The 22,648-nt window shown below is 49.0% G+C and overlaps 1 protein-coding gene across 3 annotated transcripts in view; it reads right to left on the bottom strand.

The window, feature by feature from the left end:
* Nucleotides 1-22,648, bottom strand: part of CNTRL (centriolin) — a 579,099-nt gene that overhangs the window by 488,369 nt on the left and 68,082 nt on the right. The window contains exon 1 of one of the 3 annotated variants that reach the window (XM_069241659.1): nucleotides 12,651-12,934. The exons of the other annotated variants lie outside the window; for them this stretch is intronic. Coding sequence (XP_069097760.1) covers nucleotides 12,651-12,674 — 24 coding nt within the window. The 5' untranslated portion in view covers nucleotides 12,675-12,934. Of the gene's footprint in view, nucleotides 1-12,650; nucleotides 12,935-22,648 lie in introns of those variants that run through there. 3 annotated transcript variants of the gene reach the window in all.

The following is a 22,648-nucleotide window of genomic DNA, read 5'->3' as shown; positions in this document are numbered from 1 at the left end:
AAATGACTGTATGCCGTCCCATTTCTTTGTATAGTATCTGCTAGAAGAGCTGTAGCACTAGCATTTTTCAAATGTGTGGAGGCTGTACTGCACACATTGTGACCTGTTGCATCCATCCTCTTGCTTGCCATTTCTGAAAGTGTAATTGACTCTGGTGCAGAAGCTTGTTTTATCTTGACTGCTCTGACTATAACTGAATCTGATTTTGAATCAGTCTTTAGAAAGTCTGTGTCTTGCAGAGGAAGTTTCTTTAAAGGACAAGGTGTAGCTATTGTGACAATTGCTGGAGACATACATTTTTCCTCTACAATGTCCAGTAGACCCAGGACCAGAGGCAAAAGAAGCTTAATTGAACAGCAGATGTTAAAAGATGTTGAGTGAAAATGTCAAAAATGGATATCAGACAGAAGAAAAGCATGTACGTTCAGGAAAAACAAAAATCACAGGTATTCAGAGATCCTGCGGAAGCAAGTCAGGAAAAAAAGAGCTGGCTCTCGGAAGCAACTTCCAGTACAATACACTGTGTGAAGGGAAGCAACCTAGGTTCTTAAGGGGACAGGTCTGTTTTTTTTTTTACTTCTCATGTAAGCCTGCCTATCAGGCTGCATTTTCTACCTTCATGTCACAATATTTAAAACTGTTTTTGCATCACTGATGCTGCAAAACATGTTATTTTGGGCACTCTATAACATTAATGTAAACATTCAGGAGTGAAACGACATCTCTCATAGATTTTCACTGTTTATGACTTTACATCAACTCATGGATAAAAACATTATACAATCTAATCTCCATGTAACAACTATGCAAAAATGTATTCCGGGGTCTGAGCAGGCATTGGGGAATTATTCAAGTGTTTATGACTATCGATGAAGAGTCTATGATGCAGAGTTTTGATAACCGACCTATGTATTAACTAGTCAGATCATAAAAGTCTGAATTGTAGAGGGTCGCAATCCGACACACCTCATCAATATTCATGAGGTAGGTCTCAATCTGCGTCTCTGTACGACTTGGTTCCTTCACAAGGAGGTGGCCTGCCAAAGTCAGCAGACCACAATGTCTGTGACTGAATTTCAATGCAGTACATCATGTTTTTTTGTTACATGTAGCCTGTTTTCCTTAAAGGAATTTACATTTAAGTGAAAAATGTACTAGAAAAAAAGTTTAAGAGTTGGCAGTGGTCCGCTGGACCACAGCCCCCTGCCAAACCACCTTTTTTTTTTTTACATTCAGAAGGGGAAAGCGGGCAAAAAAAGGCCCTCTTCCTCATTGCAAATGTGTTACCACACTAATTCAGGAGTCTGTAATTTATCAATACAGGGAGTGCAGAATTATTAGGCAAATGAGTATTTTGACCACATCATCCTCTTTATGCATGTTATCTTACTCCAAGCTGTATAGGCTCGAAAGCCTACTACCAATTAAGCATATTAGGTGATGTGCATCTCTGTAATGAGAAGGGGTGTGGTCTAATGACATCAACACCCTATATCAGGTGTGCATAATTATTAGGCAACTTCCTTTCCTTTGGCAAAATGGGTCAAAAGAAGGACTTGACAGGCTCAGAAAAGTCAAAAATAGTGAGATATCTTGCAGAGGGATGCAGCACTCTTAAAATTGCAAAGCTTCTGAAGCGTGATCATCGAACAATCAAGCGTTTCATTCAAAATAGTCAACAGGGTCGCAAGAAGCGTGTGGAAAAACCAAGGCACAAAATAACTGCCCATGAACTGAGAAAAGTCAAGCGTGCAGCTGCCACGATGCCACTTGCCACTTGCCACCAGTTTGGCCATATTTCAGAGCTGCAACATCACTGGAGTGCCCAAAAGCACAAGGTGTGCAATACTCAGAGACATGGCCAAGGTAAGAAAGGCTGAAAGACGACCACCACTGAACAAGACACAAAAGCTGAAACGTCAAGACTGGGCCAAGAAATATCTCAAGACTGATTTTTCTAAGGTTTTATGGACTGATGAAATGAGAGTGAGTCTTGATGGGCCAGATGGATGGGCCCGTGGCTGGATTGGTAAAGGGCAGAGAGCTCCAGTCCGACTCAGACGCCAGCAAGGTGGAGGTGGAGTACTGGTTTGGGCTGGTATCATCAAAGATGAGCTTGTGGGGCCTTTTCGGGTTGAGGATGGAGTCAAGCTCAACTCCCAGTCCTACTGCCAGTTCCTGGAAGACACCTTCTTCAAGCAGTGGTACAGGAAGAAGTCTGCATCCTTCAAGAAAAACATGATTTTCATGCAGGACAATGCTCCATCACACGCGTCCAAGTACTCCACAGCGTGGCTGGCAAGAAAGGGTATAAAAGAAGGAAATCTAATGACATGGCCTCCTTGTTCACCTGATCTGAACCCCATTGAGAACCTGTGGTCCATCATCAAATGTGAGATTTACAAGGAGGGAAAACAGTACACCTCTCTGAACAGTGTCTGGGAGGCTGTGGTTGCTGCTGCACGCAATGTTGATGGTGAACAGATCAAAACACTGACAGCATCCATGGATGGCAGGCTTTTGAGTGTCCTTGTAAAGAAAGGTGGCTATATTGGTCACTGATTTGTTTTTGTTTTGTTTTTGAATGTCAGAAATGTATATTTGTGAATGTTGAGATGTTATATTGGTTTCACTGGTAATAATAAATAATTGAAATGGGTATATATTTTTTTTTGTTAAGTTGCCTAATAATTATGCACAGTAATAGTCACCTGCACACACAGATATCCCCCTAACATAGCTAAAACTAAAAACAAACTACAAACTACTTCCAAAAATATTCAGCTTTGATATTAATGAGTTTTTTGGGTTCATTGAGAACATGGTTGTTGTTCAATAATAAAATTAATCCTCAAAAATACTACTTGCCTAATAATTCTGCACTCCCTGTATTTTGCAACTGGATTCCGTCCGCAAAACAATGATCCATTGCAATGCAAATTGTTACTTGGAAGGGTGTGCCCTGAAAACACCCCTTCCAAATAGTGATATGTAATGGGCTCCTAAACCCATTTTGAGATTTGGTTACCTGTTACTGAGTCTCAGAATTGGTTTAGTACATAACAGAAAGCCATTTTGCAGTTACAAAACCTGCGACTATGCCAACCACAGTCTTTGTGTCTGCAAAATGACTGCATATCACACCCTTGATTCCTACAAGAACAGTTAGAACACTGGAATATTGAGAGCTCTACTGAAGCAATGATGTGGCTTAGGGACAATATTGGCTGCTATAGGACATCTGCTCCAACATTCCGATGCAAGTCTTTCCGTTTCTCCTTGTGTAATTTACAGCGGTTTATCCTCAGTTGGAGGTATGGTCTAACAGCATTTTAGTCCTTCTGCCTTGGGCTATGCCGGATGTTAAAGATCCTCTCCCTCATCGTAGCCTTTGCCTCTTGACAGGCCTAGAACTTGGAGAGAGGGCCTTTAAAAAACCATTACAGCCCTCAAAAGCAAGCTAGAATGTCACAACTGCAAACGTTTATTGATGAACCAGCAGTTCTGTTAAAGAGTATTCAATGGATTAAAGCATTGGTAGACTGCAAGAACAAGGTGTGCAATAACGTATACGAAGAGGCAAAAGAAGTGCACACCAGTTTTAGGTGTGGTTTAGCTGCTGGAGAAGGTCTATAAATATTTGTATAATAATGTGTCCTCTTTAGTACTGTCCACATTTGTTGATGCATGCCTCATCATTTAGTTTACAACCCGGACACATTTAGGTCAGGGGTTTACAAAGGTCAATTTTATTTCCAATAAAACAGTTATCAATTGCAGAGTATGACTTTCAGCAAACACACAAAAGGTGATGGAAAGAATGCTTCAACCTATCGTTCTTTTGCCCACCTTGGTTTTGGACCCAGCTAGATGACGAGCCCCAATTAGGGTGAATAAGGTCTTCGGTTGCTTGTGTTCCAGGTTCAAAAAGGAGCTGACCTGGCATCTTGGGCCGGACTACTCCAATTGGAGCAGGGTCAAAACCGTTTTCCATATGGCTGGATCCAAACTGAGGTGGCATGGTGATCAAAGATTTCTGGAACCGTCAGTATGGGACGCGATTGCTCTTACTACTCTAACATTCATGGACATTTTGAATCTTAGGAAACATTAATACTCATCTTTTTACCTACACTTTGAATTCTTTGTAGTAAGGACCGGCGATAGTGGTGCTACATACTGAAGCGTACGTTTCCTAGATCGAGAAAACGAGATCGGCAACCTGGTGCACACCCCTGGAGTCCTCCAAACAAATAAAGTCCGTTTAACTACAACTATTTTAGGGCACTTTTAGGGCGCTGTTTAGGCTCAAATGGAATCCCAATGCGCTCGAAGAACAGCATTCAGCTCGTACAGCAGCCCACTTTCCAGCGATTTAAGAAAGTCACAGAAAACTGGAACTTCAAAGAAAGGTGCCAGCTATTGCCTTCTAGAAAAAAGCAGCAAGTGGTGCAAAACGTAGGCAGGCCGAATTAACTAACATTCTACATCAGGTTGGTGCAGACCTTTGCACAGAAGAGCTTTAGCAGTCAATCAGACATAACCTCTTCATGAGCCCCAGATACAGAGCCAATGATTTCTGGTCGAGAGACTCCCAGCTTCCTCGTGAAATGCCCTTGAATCTGGAAGAGGCTCGCTGCATCCTTCCATCCACACAGAAGCAATAGTCACATTTTTATTGTGGACGACCTGATGCGCAGAGCAAGGTGAAACAGTATCTGTCAATGTTAGACCACCGAGATACAGGTGTCGTTTTAAAACATATATTTTGAAATTCCACATTTTGTCACTGAAGATAATCAAAAGGAAAACTTTACAGCCACTTTATAAAAAAGGTAATATCTACGCAATTTTCACGAAACACTGGATATTGTTTTTTTTTTTTTACCTGTATTTGCTGGCACAAAATATGCAAAACCTCCGATTGCCACGGGGAGCGAAACTACCTTCCAAGATATGCTCATCTATTCCCTTTCTCCACAGTGGCCAACAAAGGTGTTTTCATTCTCCTACACTGGGGCAGTTAATGGAGTCCCGTGAGAAAGTACCCAAATTCAGAGATGTTGCACTTCCTTGGATAGTCACACGGGGCACGTTCGCCTTATTTTTTGTAGCACACTGAAGTTATTCAGTTTTGCCACACTCTTCTATTAATATCTTGTGAGATACACGGCATTTGTAGGCTCATTGCTGAAATATTCCTCGGTTAGAGACCTCCAGCATATCAACTGCATGCTCCGTGGGTGTGTTGCACCCTGAACATGTAGCCTGAAATCGCAGGGCTGTGTGCCTGATGCTCAGATAGTACTACTGGCTGCAGATCAGGAAGAGCTGCTATGAAGGACCATGTTCCTGACCACTCTTGCAGGGAACACCACAGCATCATGTCAGCTATATATATCCCTCTGTTCCTCCCAAGTCTCTGCGCTCGGCTGAATAAGGCCTGTTAATCATTACCGAGGTCATGCTGAAACGAGAGGTGATTAAACGTGTTCAGTTCTGGAAACGTCAATATGGGATATACAGCTCCTCTCGCAGTTCCTCTCAATATTCATCACTCGTGGGCAACTTGCTTCTTAAGAAGCATCAATACTTATCCTTTCCCCTCGACGTTAAATGCTTTGTTGTGGAGATTGGTGGTAGTGGTTCTGCATAGTTGAATATCTTTCCTAGATCGAAAAAACGAGATCGAGAATCTGGTTTACACCCAAGAAGTCCTCTAAACAATTTAAAGTCCAGTTGATTTAAATGGGGGCGGTTTTAGTCCCCACCATTGAGCGAAAGTCAAAGGTGCCACTTCGACTGCTGTGAACTTCCAGGCAGCTTCTGCGAATGCTGTGGTTGGTCTTCCTGCACACTCAAGAGGAGACAAATCTCCTCTGGGTGGGCTAATGCCACAAGCCACGAAGAGGGCAACTTTTGCCACATGTAATCAATTTTACTCACTATCACTGAGAGGAAGCCAAGAAGCTCACATGATGCGAGCTTCCTGCGCGCTCGCATGGAACATACTTTTTCTGAATATGACAAACCATCGTGTGAATGCCAACAGCCACGAAGGAGGCATCTTTGCCACATGTAGTCCATTTTACACCCCACCACCGAGAGGACAGTCAAGGGAGCTCTCATGGCTGCTCCGAGCTTCCTCCACGTTCACGTGAAGGCAGAACTCCTCTGGGTGGGGTCAAATCGTCGTGTGAATTCACTACCCAAAAGGAGGCATCTTTTGCCACATTTAGTCCATTTTACAGGCATGCCTCCTCGGGAGGGAAGCGTTGAACTGCTCGGGTGCATGCTGTAATTATATCCTACCAGGTTTCAAAGCCCTAAGCCAGAGATGACCATACATAATCATCAATACATCCCTACAGTAGAGCATCATTTGAGAATATCCTCATTCCTCACTCTGCACCTGTCTCTATTCCTTGCTCCTCTTTTATCTATCCCGCCTCCCTCTTGCTGCACATTCCTCTCTCTTCCACCCACTTCCAAAGTGAAGTACATTTTCCCTTCATCTAACTATAATGAATCAGTAAAACTCATCCTTTATTGTCACCTACCAAAATGATAATGAAAGTTTATTTTGAACATTAAAAGGCAATACATTTGCTGGCGTACAATGGAAATCACCATTGTAAATTGTGTGATGAGCACCTCTGGTGTTATCACCTTATACCAGGTCCAGGTATCCCCTATTAGTGAGGTGTAGACAGTATTTAGGAAGCCAGAGATCTCTAGATGGAGCTGTGGATGAGCAGCCAAGACCTATCTAGGAGACATGCAAAGCTTATGCAATACCACTATAGTTACACAGCAACTTAACACACATGAAAGAACCACAGAGTGATACAAAAATAAAGGCACTTTATTATAGTAACACAACACTAGATTACCTATAGGCAGTTCCCCTCAACTTGAGGTAAGTACACACTAATTATATAAAACACTAGCAATCAGTAAATCGCATAGAAACAACAAGCATTGGCAATACTTAGTCAAAAAAAGTAGCAAGGGCGTTAGGGGAGGGTCAAACCATATATTAATAAAGTGGAACGCGAGATACAGTCCCCACCCAAGGATGTGGAGTTGTTAGAGGGGAGCTGGAAGAACTAGGAACCCCAAGAGGTGAGTACCTGAGTGACCCCCAGCGACCAGGAGAGCATAAGTAAGTACCTGGTCTTCCCAAGGACTAACAGAAGGACTTGGAAAAAGGATTGTAAAAGAACAGGACCAAACAAGAAGAAACCAAAGTTGGATTCCGGTAGAAGAAGACCTGCAAAAGAAAGTGACAGAGTCCAGTCCACAATGGAGGGTCCAGTGTGTGCAGGAGCCATTACCAACCATTCTGTGGATGCAGAACTAGGTTGACGAGGGGAGAAGATCATCAGCTGTGGAGCCCATGAGCTGAAGAGAGGTCCTTGGTGCAGCGCAGATGGTGTCCTATATTGGTTGTTGGGTCATGGATGGTCAGTGGTGCAGGAGAACCACCAACAAGCCTTGGCAAACGCAAGAGGAGCAGAAGAAGGGTTGCAAGGCTGAAGAGGACTAGCAATGCTCAGGGGACTTAACCAAGGGAGGGGAGTCTGAGGTGACACTCAGCAGTTGGGGGAGCCAACAGAAGCAGTCGTAGCCCCCACAGGCAACCCACTGGCAGCAGGCACAGTAAGTTGCTGTGAGTCCCAGTCAGCACATCTGAAGAGGAGTTCCACATCGCTGGAGCAGCAGAGAGGAGACAGTGTTTTGCAGGAAGGAGTGCTAGGGGCAGGGAATACTCGGAGCCTGAAGATCCCTTGGAAGAGGAGCAAACAGGCCTTGGTAGCTGCAAGAATCATGGTGTACAATGGTACTGTCCTGCAAGGATAGGCAAGGGCCTACCAACTCCCAAGTTGGACAGCTGGCAGAGAGGACCAAGGGGACTACTCCAGACCACCAACTGTGATGCAGGATCCACGCGGTTCCAGAGAACAGCAGATCCACGCAGCCAGTCGTCATTGCAGTTGGTGCCAGCAGATGCAGGGGAGTGACTCGTTCACTCCAAGGGAGATTCCTTCTTGGTGCAGGCTGAGGTCTCGCTGACCTCAAAGGATGCACAGCTGGAGAAATGTTGCAGTTGCTGGAAGGAGCCGGAGAAACAATGTTGCAAAGCAAACTCGTTTCCCGGGTTGCAGCTTGTCAGTTCCTGAAGAGTCCAGCTGAGGTTCCAGTGGCCAGAAGATGAAGTAAAAGATGCAGAGGAATTCTGGTGGAGTCTTGCACGTCGAATTTGGGGACCCACCATCAAAGGAGTCCCTAAATAGCCCTAAAAGGGGGTTTGGTCACCTTGTACGGTTACCACCAATCAGGAGGGGTCTGTGACATCACCTGTCTGACCTGGCCACTCAGATGCTCCCAGGGGCCTCTGCACATCCTGGTTTCAAGATGGCAGAATCGAGTGGCCACCTGGAGCAGCTCTGGGCATCACCCCTGGGATGGTGATGAACAGGGGAGCGGTCACCCCCTTTCCTTTGTCCAGTTACCCGCCAGGTCAGGGACCGGCGGTCCCTGGGCTGGTGCAAACAGGTTCATGCAAGGAGGACACGAAATGTTCCCTTCAAAGCAACCCGGTCGCTTGTGGAGGCTATCCCTCCTAAACCTTATATCACCTATTTCCAAGGGAGAGGGTGTTGCATTCCTCTACCACAGGGAATCTTTTGTTCTGCCTTCCTCTGCCGGACCTGGTCAAGCAGCAGGAGGGCAGAAACCTATCTGAGAGGTGGCAGCAGCATGGGCTTCCTGGAAAACCCCAAGACTGGTAGGAGTAATACTGTGGGCCCTCTAAGGAGCCCCCAGAGTGCATGGAATCATACAACCAATACTGGCAACTGTATTGGAGTAGGATTCTGACATGTTTGATACCAAACACGCCCAGGTTCAGAGTTACCATTATGTAGCCGGACATAGGTAGTGACCTGTGTTCAGTACACGGGTAAAATGGCTTCCCCGCAATTACGAAGTCCAGTGCAAAGGAACAAGAGTTCATAGGGACACCTCTGCTCATGCAGGGAGGTTCTCACCCACAGGGACCTTCACTCTGCCCTCTGGGCTAGGAGAGCCTACCATTGGGGGTGACTTACAGTGACCTGGTGCAGTGACCAATGGTGAAAGGGTGCATGCACCTTTTCATGCTGGCTGCAATGGCCGGCCTGCAGACACATTTTGCATGGGCTCCCACTGGTGGAACAATACATGCTGCAGCCCATGGGGAACCCCTGGTGCCCCAATGCCCTGGGTACCTATATACCATATACTAGGGACTTATATTGGGGTACCAGTATGCCAATTGTGGGGTGTGCAAAGTCCTAGGCAACCAAATTGAAAGGGAGAGAGCACAATCACTGGGGTGCTGGCTAGCAGGATCCCAGTGAAAACAGTTTAAGCATACGGATAGCAGGCAAAAATTGGGGGGCACCCATGCCAAAAAAAGGGTACTTTTCTACAGGATGAAGAGCTGAAGTCACATGAGAATGAACTTAAAAGGATTTGAGTGAAAGATGAATGGGTGATAGACAAGCTGTGATGGAAAAGAACAAGGTATAAGGACTGATGTATAAGGAAAACAGAAGAGAAAGGGATAAGGAGTAAGAGAGAAGAGGTGATGATTTGGGATGAAAGATCTCAAGTGAATGATGATGAATGAGGTACGATGCATAGGTTGAGGAATGCAAGTTGACGAATGAGAGTTGAGAACTAATCAAAGAAGAGTGAGTGATAAGGAATGAGAGCCAATGAGGGAAAAATGAGCAGGGAAGAGTGAGGGACAAAAAAAGAGAACTCAGGGTTGAGAGATAAGAGACGAACGAGGAGTGACAGATGAGGGATAATAATGAGGACTGGTGACAGTTAAAGTTAAAGAGTGAGGGATGAAAAGATAATGTTAAGCAGTGGAACAGAGGGGGCTGAGGGTGGACGTCTGAATAATAAGGGACGGGGAGGGATTAGAAGAAAAGAATGAGGAGGAAGAGAACTTAGAGATGACTGGAGAAGGATGAAGTTGGAGTGCTGAGGAGTGAGGGATGATGAATGAAGGCATTTGATGAGGAAAGATGAATAACTGATAATAAATGTGGAGGACCAGATATGGGTGGGGGATGTGGCGAGAGTGAATAGGATCCAGGAGTGACTGATAAGAGTAAAGGAGTGAGATGAGGAGGAGCTGATAAGTGAACATGAGGCCTGATGGGTAGGAGGCAAGTAGTGAGGGATAAGGACAGAAGAGCAAGTGATGGGGAGTGTGGGTTGATGGGTGCTGGATACGAAGGGAATTATATGAAGTAAGTAAAGAGGAGTGTGGAAGGATGGATGAGGGCTGAAGAATGAAAAGCAAGTGTTGATGCCTGTGGAGTGAAAGTGATGGATGACGATGCCCTAAAATATATGTCCTACTGTAGAGGCCGGTGAGTTTCTGCTAGTGCTAGTCACTCAGTAAAAATGCATGAAGCTGAACTGAGGAATAATGGAAGAACTTTAATATTCGTAGTTGTAAATGGTTATCACAAATTCACACATCCCCGAGGCTACTTTGTGACTGCTATTTTACATTACACAGCCTAGACACGATCTCAAAGTATACATCATAAATGTACAAGGAAAAAAAGAAATGACGACTGAGTATTGGGTGAGGATGTGAAAAGAAAAAATAATAATAATAATATACACTTTTCCAATGTTATGTTTTAAGTTGCAATCCCAGAGTGAAAAGGCTGTTTTCTTCTTTTAGTCAGGAAGTATCCCGAGAAGGCTCACTGAAAGCCTGAACATACTTAAGAGAGTTTGCATAAGCATGGGGCTGTGATTTACCTTCATGAATAGCCCAAATAAATACCAATATGTGTGTGCGAGGGGAGGGGGGAAAGCGAGAGTGACAGACAGAGAGATGGAGCCAAATACATTCTGGAAGTATCAGTCTTGAATTTCATCAATGATACCAACTGGACTGTCTAAACAGCCAGCCCAGAATCTCAAGTTCCAGCGCGCAGTATTCCAGTTTCAGTGACGTGAAGATGTGTGATAACCGTTCTCTGAGGTAGAGCAACAAGCAATGCACGTTTTACGAAAACGCGTTAATATGTGCCTCTGAAATCACTTTTGGGCAAGTAAATTAATAAATAAGCATTGGCAAAGTCAAAAGGTCTCGTTTTGCCAAGCTGTTGCGAAGGCTAATTTTTTTGTATTTTTTTTTTTTTTTTAATTGTAAGACTATGTCATAAAAGTAAAAAGAACGTAAGAATACAATTGGCTACCTACACATGTCCGCCATATGCCTGCATTAAAAAAATGACATTACAAAATATTCACTGATGTGGAAGTTTTAAGAGTGACACTTTTTTTTTTCTAAACTGGTCTCCTTATCAAGAACTCAAACTACAGGTAGCTACAATGTTACACCATCGCCTAAACCCTTTTAACTTTAAAAGGGAAACAGAAAATAAATCACCATCTGACTGGATCCCCTAAAGCCCAGTCAAAATAAACAACCAACGTCAACTAAGAATGTAAAAAAAAAGAATTCAAATTGTAAAAGCACACTGGGAACAAGGCTTATCATTGAAGAGAAAGGAACTATTTTTAGGTGGACATGAAAAATGTGCGTAAGCTTTGTGGAGTCACTAAAAGTGAAGGCAGCAAATGTGTAAAGTGGGGGGGACGCATACGGTGTATGCTGCAGTGGGTGGACGCAAAGTGTCAATAACAAATGAATGAAACTTGCAGCCCAAAGGCTACAATATATATATAGTATGTTTAAATACAATTTAAAAAAAACTAGCGAAACAGCGAAAACGGTTTCTCAAGCCAGATTGGATGTATATTAATTAATATATAACTATATATATAGTTTGACGAGACAACAAGAGGAGTTGCAGACGCCCGATCTAAGAAGTGCTGTTTTGCAAAGACACCTGATGAGCGTGTAGGACGCCTCGAGCCTGCATCCGGTCTGCTGCGTCTAGGCGCCTCCGGTCAGCTCAGAGCCTCCCTCTCAGATGGAAGACGTGAGGCGCCCGCCCCACACTAGGAACCCTCGAGCCCCGGGCACTGGGCTGACCCGGAGGCGCAGGCTCTGCCGCCGGTGCTTAGCCTGCGGAGCTATCCTGCGGCTGCAGGAGCACAAGTGACGGAGGTGACACTGAGCTGTCACACAGCACGAGCAGGAGGCACACCTCGCGAGGGATCACAACAGCGCCCATAGCGCCTAGAACAAACCTACAGTGGTGGGAGCACCTCCATACTCAGTCAATAATACCGAATGTACACAGCTATGGAAAGAGCCGTGCACGCACAGAAAGACGTGTTTCTGTGCTGCAGAAAGCAGGCTGCCTAGGCTCTAGTGTAAACAGACGGCATGCACGCAGAGGATGCACGCAGAGGATGCACGCAACGCAGAGGATGCACGCACGCAGAGGATGCACCAGAGGATGCACGCACGCAGAGGATGCACGCACGCAGAGGATGCACGCAGAGGATGCACACTGCAGGTCACATGCTCACATGAACTTTTACAGCCGCCAGCGCCCGCCCGAGTTAATAAGTTTCCATCGCAGTTTTATGAGCCCCTTTCACAACCCTAGCTCAGCGGACCGAAGATATGGGGAAACTGTTATGAAACAACTTACGGAGGAGCAGATATCTGCGGGCATCTCGTGGGAGCCCCGCCCTGAGCTTCCTGGCGGACGGGGGTTCAGGCGTGGGGGGCTGAGCAGGCCCTCGGGCCGGCGGGCTGCAGCCCCTCCGCAGTCCCCGCCCTGCTCGGCGCCTCCTCCTTCTGCAGCCGCATGCTTAGTTTGGGAGAAAGTCTCGGCGGCGCCCCATCCCTCGCAGCCTCCTTTGTCAGGCTCCGGCTCGGCAGTGAGATATCCTGCCCAGGCACAGCCTGCCTCGTCGCTTCAAATCACAACACAGGAAGCGGGGCTCCGGCCGCCCAATGGAAAGCAGAGCCCGCAGCCGACCGTGGAGTGTGAGAGGCAGGGCTGGCCTCTAGAGACGGCTTCTAACTCCAGCTAGCGGTGTGTGAGAGGCAGGGCTGGCCTCTAGAGACGGCTTCTAACTCCAGCTAGCAGTGTGTGAGAGGCAGGGCTGGCCTCTGAGAAGGCATCTAACTCCAGCTAGCAGTGTGTGAAAGGCAGAGCTGGCCTCTAGAGACGGCTTCTAACTCCAGCTAGCAGTGTGTGAGAGGCAGGGCTGGCCTCTGAGAAGGCATCTAACTCCAGCTAGCAGTGTGTGAGAGGCAGGGCTGGCCTCTAGAGACGGCTTCTAACTCCAGCTAGCAGTGTGCGAGGGAGGGCTGGCCTCTGAGAAGGCATCTAACTCCAGCTAGCGGTGTGTGAGAGGCAGGGCTGGCCTCTAGAGACGGCTTCTAACTCCAGCTAGCAGTGTGTGAGAGGCAGGGCTGGCCTCTGAGAAGGCATCTAACTCCAGCTAGCAGTGTGTGAGAGGCAGGGCTGGCCTCTAGAGACGGCTTCTAACTCCAGCTAGCAGTGTGCGAGGGAGGGCTGGCCTCTGAGAAGGCATCTAACTCCAGCTAGCGGTGTGTGAGAGGCAGGGCTGGCCTCTAGAGACGGCTTCTAACTCCTGCCAGCAGTGTGTGAGAGGCAGGGCTGGCCTCTAGAGACGGCTTCTAACTCCAGCCAGCAGTGTGTGAGAGGCAGGGCTGGCCTCTGAGAAGGCATCTAACTCCAGCTAGCGGTGTGTGAGAGGCAGGGCTGGCCTCTAGAGAGCAGCTTCCAGCAGCCGGCGGTGTGTGAGAGGCAGGGCTGGCTTCCATAGAAAGCATCTAACTCCAGCCGGCGGTGTGTGAGAGGCAGGGCTGGCCTCTAGAGAAGGTATCTAACTCCAGCTAGCAGTGTGCGAGGGAGGGCTGGCCTCTAGAGAAGGCATCTAACTCCAGCCAGCGGTGTGTGAGAGGCAGGGCTGGCCTCCGGAGAAGGGATCTAACTCCAGCTAGCGGCGGTGTGTGAGAGGCAGGGCTGGCCTCTAGAGAAGGCATCTAACTCCAGCTAGCGGTGTGTGAGAGGCAGGGCTGGCCTCTAGAGAAGGCATCTAACTCCAGCTAGCGGTGTGCGAGAGGCAGGGCTAGCCTCCGGAGAAGGCATCTAACTCCAGCCAGCAGTGTGTGAGAGGCAGGGCTGGCCTCTAGAGAAGGTATCTAACTCCAGCTAGCAGTGTGCGAGAGGCAGGGCTAGCCTCCGGAGAAGGCATCTAACTCCAGCCAGCAGTGTGTGAGAGGCAGGGCTGGCCTCTAGAGAAGGTATCTAACTCCAGCTAGCAGTGTGCGAGGGAGGGCTGGCCTCTAGAGAAGGCATCTAACTCCAGCCAGCGGTGTGTGAGAGGCAGGGCTGGCCTCCGGAGAAGGGATCTAACTCCAGCTAGCGGCGGTGTGTGAGAGGCAGGGCTGGCCTCTAGATAAGGCATCTAACTCCAGCTAGCGGTGTGTGAGAGGCAGGGCTGGCCTCTAGAGAAGGCATCTAACTCCAGCTAGCGGTGTGTGAGAGGCAGGGCTGGCCTCTAGAGAAGGCAGCTTCCACCAACTAGCGGTGTGTGGGAGGCAGGGCTGGCCTCTGAGAAGGCATCTAACTCCAGCCGGCGATGTGTGAGAGGCAGGGCTGGCCTCCGGAGAGGGCATCTAACTCCAGCTAGCTGTGTGCGAGGGAGAGCTGGCCTTTAGAGAAGGCATCTAACTCCAGCTAGCAGTGTGAGAGGCAGGGCTGGCCTCTAGAGAAGGCATCTAACTCCAGCTAGCGGTGTGTGAGAGGCAGGGCTGGCCTCTAGAGAAGGCAGCTTCCACCAGCCAGTGGTGTGTGGGAGGCAGGGCTGGCCTCTAGAGAAGGCAGCTTCCACCAACTAGCGGTGTGTGGGAGGCAGGGCTGGCCTCTGAGAAGGCATCTAACTCCAGCCGGCGATGTGTGAGAGGCAGGGCTGGCCTCCGGAGAGGGCATCTAACTCCAGCTAGCAGTGTGCGAGGGAGGGCTGGCCTCTAGAGAAGGCATCTAACTCCAGCTGCGGTGTGTGAGAGGCAGGGCTGGCCTCCGGAGAGGGCATCTAACTCCAGCTAGCAGTGTGCGAGGGAGGGCTGGCCTCTAGAGAAGGCATTTAACTCCAGCTAGCGGTGTGTGAGAGGCAGGGCTGGCCTCCGGAGAAGGCAGCTTCCACCAGCCAGCGGTGTGTGGGAGGCAGGGCTGGCCTCTAGGGAAGGCACCTTCCACCAGCCGGCGGTGTGAGAGGCAGGGCTGGCCTCTAGAGAAGGCAGCTTCCTCCAGCTAGTGGTGTGTGAGAGGCAGGGCTGGCCCCTAGAGACGGCATCTAACTCCAGCCAGCAGTGTGTGAGAGGCAGGGCTGGCCTCCGGAGAGGGCACCCAGCTCCAGCTAGCAGTGTGCGAGGGAGGGCTGCCCTCTAGAGACGGCATCTAACTCCAGCCAGCAGTGTGTGACAGGCAGGGCTGGCCTCCGGAGAGGGCATCTAACTCCAGCTAGCAGTGTGCGAGAGGCAGGGCTGGCCTCTGAGAAGGCATCTAACTCCAGCCAGCAGTGTGTGAGAGAGGCAGGGCTGGCCTCCGGAGAAGGCATCTAACTCCAGCTAGCAGTGTGCGAGAGGCAGGGCTGGCCTCTAGAGAAGGCATCTAACTCCAGCCAGCAGTGTGCGAGAGGCAGGGCTGGCCTCTAGAGAAGGCATCTAACTCCAGCCAGCAGTGTGCGAGAGGCAGGGCTGGCCTCTAGAGAAGGCATCTAACTCCAGCCAGCAGTGTGTGAGAGGCAGGGCTGGCCTCTAGAGAAGGCATCTAACTCCAGCCAGCAGTGTGTGAGAGGCAGGGCTGGCCTCCGGAAAAGGCATCTAACTCCAGCTAGTGGTGTGTGAGAGGCAGGGCTAGCCTCTAGAGAAGGCAGCTTCCACCAGCCGGCAGTGTGAGAGGCAGGGCTGGCCTCTGAGAAGGCAGCTTCAACCAGCCAGCGGTGTGTGAGAGGCAGGGATGGCCTCTACAGAAGGCAGCTTCCACCAGCCAGCGATGTGTGAGAGGCAGGGCTGGCCTCTGAGAAGGCAGCTTCAACCAGCCAGCGGTGTGTGAGAGGCAGGGATGGCCTCTACAGAAGGCAGCTTCCACCAGCCAGCAGTGTGCGAGAGGCAGGGCTGGCCTCCGGAAAAGGCATCTAACTCCAGCTAGTGGTGTGTGAGAGGCAGGGCTAGCCTCTACAGAAGGCAGCTTCCACCAGCCGGCGGTGTGAGAGGCAGGGCTGGCCTCTAGAGAAGGCAGCTTCAACCAGCCAGCGGTGTGTGAGAGGCAGGGATGGCCTCTACAGAAGGCAGCTTCCACCAGCCAGCAGTGTGCGAGAGGCAGGGCTGGCCTCTAGAGAAGGCATCTAACTCCAGCCAGCAGTGTGTGAGAGGCAGGGCTGGCCTCCGGAAAAGGCATCTAACTCCAGCTAGTGGTGTGTGAGAGGCAGGGCTAGCCTCTACAGAAGGCAGCTTCCACCAGCCGGCGGTGTGAGAGGCAGGGCTGGCCTCTAGAGAAGGCAGCTTCAACCAGCCAGCGGTGTGTGAGAGGCAGGGATGGCCTCTACAGAAGGCAGCTTCCACCAGCCAGCGATGTGTGAGAGGCAGGGCTGGCCTCTGAGAAGGCAGCTTCAACCAGCCAGCGGTGTGTGAGGCAGGGCTGGTCTCTAGAGAGCAACTTCCACTAGCCAGCAGTGTGTGAGAGGCAGGGCTGGCCTCTAGAGAAGGCATCTAACTCCAGCTAGCGGTGTGTGAGAGGCAGGGCTGGCCTCTAGAGAAGGCATCTAACTCCAGCTAGCGGTGTGTGAGAGGCAGGGCTGGCCTCTGAGAAGGCAGCTTCCTCCAGCCAGCGGTGTGTGAGAGGCAGGGCTGTCCTCTAGAGAAGGCAGCTTCAACCAGCCAGCAGTGTGTGCAGCTTCCACCAGCCAGCGGTGTGTGAGAGGCAGGGCTGTCCTCTAGAGAAGGCATCTAACTCCAGCTAGCGGTGTGTGAGAGGCAGGGCTGGCCTCTGAGAAGGCAGCTTCAACCAGCCAGCGGTGTGTGAGGCAGGGCTGGTCTCTAGAGAGCAACTTCCACCAGCCAGCAGTGTGTGAGAGGCAGGGCTGGCCTCTAGAGAAGGCATCTAACTCCAGCTAGCGGTGTGTGAGAGGCAGGGCTGGCCTCTAGAGAAGGCATCTAACTCCAGCTAGCGGTGTGTGAGAGGCAGGGCTGGCCTCTAGAGAAGGCATCTAACTCCAGCTAGCGGTGTGTGAGAGGCAGGGCTGGCCTCTAGAGAAGGCATCTAACTCCAGCTAGCGGTGTGTGAGAGGCAGGGCTGGCCTCTAGAGAAGGCATCTAACTCCAGCTAGCGGTGTGTGAGAGGCAGGGCTGGCCTCTGGAGAAGGCATCTAACTCCAGCTAGCAGTGTGTGAGAGGCAGGGCTGGCCTCTGGAGAAGGCATCTAACTCCAGCTAGCAGTGTGTGAGAGGCAGGGCTGGCCTCTAGAGAAGGCATCTAACTCCAGCTAGCAGTGTGTGAGAGGCAGGGCTGTCCTCTAGAGAAGGCATCTAACTCCAGCTAGCGGTGTGTGAGAGGCAGGGCTGGCCTCTAGAGAAGGCATCTAACTCCAGCTAGCAGTGTGTGAGAGGCAGGGCTGGCCTCTAGAGACGGCTTCTAACTCCAGCTAGCAGTGTGTGAGAGGCAGGGCTGGCCTCTGAGAAGGTATCTAACTCCAGCTAGCAGTGTGTGAGAGGCAGGGCTGGCCTCTAGAGACGGCTTCTAACTCCAGCCAGCGGTGTGTGAGAGGCAGGGCTGGCCTCTAGAGAAGGCATCTAACTCCAGCTAGCGGTGTGTGAGAGGCAGGGCTGGCCTCTGAGAAGGCAGCTTCCTCCAGTCTAAAGCCGCCAGGGTTGTGCGGTGTGTGAGAAGCAGAGGTGGCCTCTAAAGAAGGAGCTTGCCCCATGCTGCAGCGACAGTGATGTGCAGAGCGAGTGAGGCAGGGCTGGCCTCTAAGGCTGGCCTCTAGTGTGGCAGAATTGGCTGAAGCTAGCAATGCTGGGCAGCAGGAGAGGCAGGGCTGGGCTCCTGGGAAGGCCTCTTGCACCAGCCCGAGAGAGAAAGAGAAAGAAAAAGAGAGTGTGTGTGTGTGTATATATATATATATATATATATAGAGAGAGAGAGAGAGAGATGTATAAAAAACAGAGAGAACGGACGTGCGTGTCAGATTTTTAAAGCCTCTGTTTGCGATAAAGTTTGTTGGTGAAAACGAGTGTGCCCGAGGGATCGCGTCAGTGTATAATACATATACACCTGGGCACTTGCATGGATAAATGTCTGATTGTGCCCGCGTGCATCCGTACGTATGATTACACCAACGTGCATGCGTGTCTATCACCAGAGTGTGTCTAGGCCGTGCCTGGGAGCGCGTGTGCTATTGCATCACTTGCAGGCTTAGCATGGACTGATTTAAGGCTTATTATTTACACTAATTAGTTTCCTTTAGCTCCAACAAGCACAAAAATAGATGCACTTTGAAAATATTTTCTCTAGTTACCGCCCCTAATGAGAAGACGGGCGGAGAGCGGCGGCCATGATGCTTTTCAAACTCGGAGCTGCTGAGCGCCGCAGAAACACAAGCAGTCCCAGAGCTCGCTCACGCCCCTGGCGTATCACCAAGATTAGATAGCAGCGCTATTCTACCCATTGCCGAAATTACAAGGTCACATTGTTCACCACTGCAGAAATCACAAGGTCACATTGTTCCAGTGAGTGACTCTCGACAAGAGAGCCCAGTTCTTGGTTTTGAAAACAAACATTTGACATCAGTTCAAAACGATCTCTCTTCTTCATGGAAGTGACTGAACTTTCTATAGCAGTTTGTCTCGTGTTCTATGTTCCCCTTCTCAATGAAAAATTCTGAGTTACCTCCGCACTAAAGCCAATGAGCGTCTAGACCTCAACAGTCAAAGGTCAACCCCTTGAGCTATCTGACCAACAGTTGAGAAAATAAAGATGCATGAATAAAACAGCTCCTGTTTGGTGGCTTTGGGAACCCCGCACCTCATCAGTGTTCATTTGTGGAAAGTTAGTAATATGGTCGAATTTCATGCCCAGGGGATGAGAGAATAGCAGTTTTTCACTCCTCAGCTTCATGTAACATCTCCCACTGGAGAGCATGTTCCTGGTTGGGAAGGGCGATGCCTGTTGGGACAGATGATGTACTTTGAAAGGGAGGATACTTGTTAGGACAGAGGACGCTAGTTGGGATGAAGGAATCTTGTCGCAAAGGAGGGCACTTGTTAGGAAGGAGGACACTCGAAGGGGGACGTTCGTTGGGACAGAGGGCGCCTGTTGAAACAGAGGACGTTCATTTAGATAGAGAACACTTACTGTGACGTAGGACACTCATTTGGGTGGAGGACACTTGAAGAGGATGCTCATTGGGACAGAGGACGCCGGCTGAAACAACAGGACACTCACTGGGATGGAGGACACTTACTGTGACTTAGGACACTCATTTGGGTGGAGGACACTTGAAGAGGATGCTCATTGGGACAGAGGACGCCGGCTGAAACAACAGGACACTCACTGGGATGGAGGACACTTACTGTGACGTAGGACACTCATTTGGGTGGAGGACACTTGAAGAGGATGCTCGTTGGGACAGAGGACGCCGGCTGAAACAAGAGGACACTCACTGGGATGGAGGACGCTTACTGTGACGTAGGACACTCATTTGGATGGAGGACACTCGAAGGGGGACGCTCATTGGGACAGAGGACGCCGGCTGAAACAAGAGGACACTCATTGGGATGGAGGACACTTACTGTGACGTAGGACACTCATTTGGATGGAGGACGCTTACTGTGACGTAGGACACTCATTTGAATGGAGGACACTTGAAGAGGGACGCTCGTTGGGACAGAGGACGCCGTCTGAAACAAGAGGACACTCACTGGGATGGAGGACGCTTACTGTGACGTAGGACACTCATTTGGATGGAGGACTCTTCTTGCAGGGGAAGATGCTCGTTGGGACAGAGGGCACTCATTTGGATGGAGGACATTCGGGTGGACAGAAGACATGCTTATTAGGACAGAGGACGCTTACTGGGATGGAAGACACTCACTTTGATGGAGGACGCTCACTGGGATGGAAGACACTCTGTGATGGAGGACGCTCATTTGCGAGCAGGACTCCTCTTGCAAAGGAGGATGCTTGTTGGGAGAGAGGACACACATATGGAAGGATGACATTTGTTGGAACATAAGAGACACTTGTTGGGAAGGACGCTCATTCTGAAGGAGGAAGCTCTTTGGGACAGATAATGCTCACTGGGATAGAGGACCCTCACTAGGACAGCGGGCGGTCACTGGGACAGAAGCGCCGTCACTGGCACTGGAGTGACAGAAGCGCGGTCACTGGAGTGACAGGTGCTCACTGGGGCGACAGAGGCTCACTGAGGTGACTGGGACAATGGGCGCTCACTGGGAGGAAGGAGGCTTTGCAAATGGAAAGCAGCCGCACTGGGAAGGAGTTTGATCATAGCCAGATATGATGTATGTTTGCAGAGAATGATGCTTTGGGCAGTTAGACATTTGATTGAAAGGAAGATGCTTGGGAGTTATGGAATGCATGACTGACGTTGTGTCAGATGATGCATGTTTGGAAGGAGCTATCCTTATGATATGAGGACGTCAACAAACAGACTGGACAAAGTGTCAATGAATAAGGTCCCTTGCAGATAAAGTAAGTGACTTCTAAAAATCCATACATTGAAAATGCTCATGTTTCCTATGTTTAGTAGTTAAATTCCAGGAAGGGATGCTCAGAAGATTAATCAAGCTTTAACAATTGCTGCTATCACCTCATCGCCTTTCCCAATGCCTGGAAAGCTCTCATCTATCCTGTTCCCCTGATTCACTACAATGACTCATTTGCGCTATGGCTGATTCAGCCCCTTGCAACTAAAACTGGCGTATCGCCTTCATCTGAAAGGTGACTATTTTTGTTAGTTGATGACTCGTTTCAACAAAAATCCAAACATTCTTTCGCTTTTCACGCTCACTTTTTAACATAGATTACACTAGCCAAGAAAACCAGTGTATTGGTCCCCCAACACCATAGCGAATAATAACTGTCAGAAACAGGTGTTCAAAACATGATGTGTATGCTGTATTATTTTCACATGTAGGAAGCTAGATGAGCACGGGAGTATCGATTATTACATCTTATACAAACATACTTTGCTTCATAAACCTGCCTGTTCATTTTTAAAGACAGCACACGTATTCTTAGAAACAATCTACCCTCTATTATTTAAAATCAAATTCATTCTGTAATATAAAAATAATTATTATGTCACACAATTTCTATGTTAAATATAACATGACATGAATAACACAATATCACCAGCGTTGGTATTCCCGAAAGTTTTGTTGAAGTCAAACATATTTTACTGCCATTGTGCATACACCATTTCAGTGTAGGACATTCACATGTTCTGGGAAGCAAGTGCAAAATTTGTTGGTACAAATGGGAAACATAAAGGAACCGGTGCCGCTTCTAAAAAAGAAAAAAAATATACCAGTTTGGCAATACATCAGGGGAAGGAGGCAGCGATCACATGGACCACTTTGTACTCCCCGTGAGGTTGACAAACCAGTTTCTTACCTTCAGTAATGCGCTTCCTGGTACAGACTTTATCTAACCACAGATTCCTTGCCTTTTGAATACTCCACTAAGCATCAGACTGGATCTGGAAAATCTTAAGCAGTACCCTTGCGCACTGGCAGGTGGCGCCAGCGGCTCTGCATCAATATTGTTCCGGAAGTAACGTGCATGGGCCTATATATGCGCTACCCATGCACGCCAACATCAGTTGCTTTGGGACTCAACCACACCCCCAGGGCCAAAATCAAATTGGTTGCGACAACTGGGCAGAAATCTAAACCGGGACCTTTTTTCTGTGAAAAAGCGTCCAGTTCACAGACCAGGGAGGAAAGGAGGTTCGGTGAGGAATCCGCTATTAGATGAAGTCTCTACCAGAAAGAGGGATACCAAAGGTAATCAACTTGTTCTTCCGATAGAAGCTTCTAACTGCAGATTCCCCACCTTTTCAATCAATACTAAAGCAATACCTCAAAGGTGGTGATTTTTTTGACTGGCTCAAACCAAAAGTCCTGGAGGACCGAGAGAGCAAAGTGCCAGTCTCGATGGACCGGACTATCGAAACAGTAGTGCTTCTTGAACATATGGAGAGACACCCACGTAGCTGCCTGGGAAATGACCAGGGCAGGCACTCCACATGCCAACACTGTGGTAACAGTGTTGGCTCTGGTGGAACTAGGCACAAGCCTTTCGGAGGCTGCTTTTTAGCCAATGCATAGCGAATCTTAAGGCACAGCACGATCCAGGGAGAGAGAGAGAGTCCTCTTCTGCACTGCCTTTCCTTTCTTGCACCAGTGAATCCAATAAAGACCCAAACCTCCAAATGGTGTTCTCTGGTACAATCAATGTAAAAGCCACGAGCCTTATTGCGCACTGCCCCTACTACCACAGAGTCTGGTGTTAATTGCTGTGTTATGTATACATGATCTGTTGGCGGTGGCTTGTATTTCTTCTCCACCCTTGGAGTTATAGCCCTGC

The sequence above is a fragment of the Pleurodeles waltl genome, chromosome 6, assembly GCF_031143425.1.
Source record: "Pleurodeles waltl isolate 20211129_DDA chromosome 6, aPleWal1.hap1.20221129, whole genome shotgun sequence".
Taxonomy (NCBI): Eukaryota; Metazoa; Chordata; class Amphibia; order Caudata; family Salamandridae; genus Pleurodeles; species Pleurodeles waltl.
The sequence above is the reverse complement of the archived record's forward strand: the minus strand, read 5'-3'. Positions and strand labels throughout refer to the sequence as shown.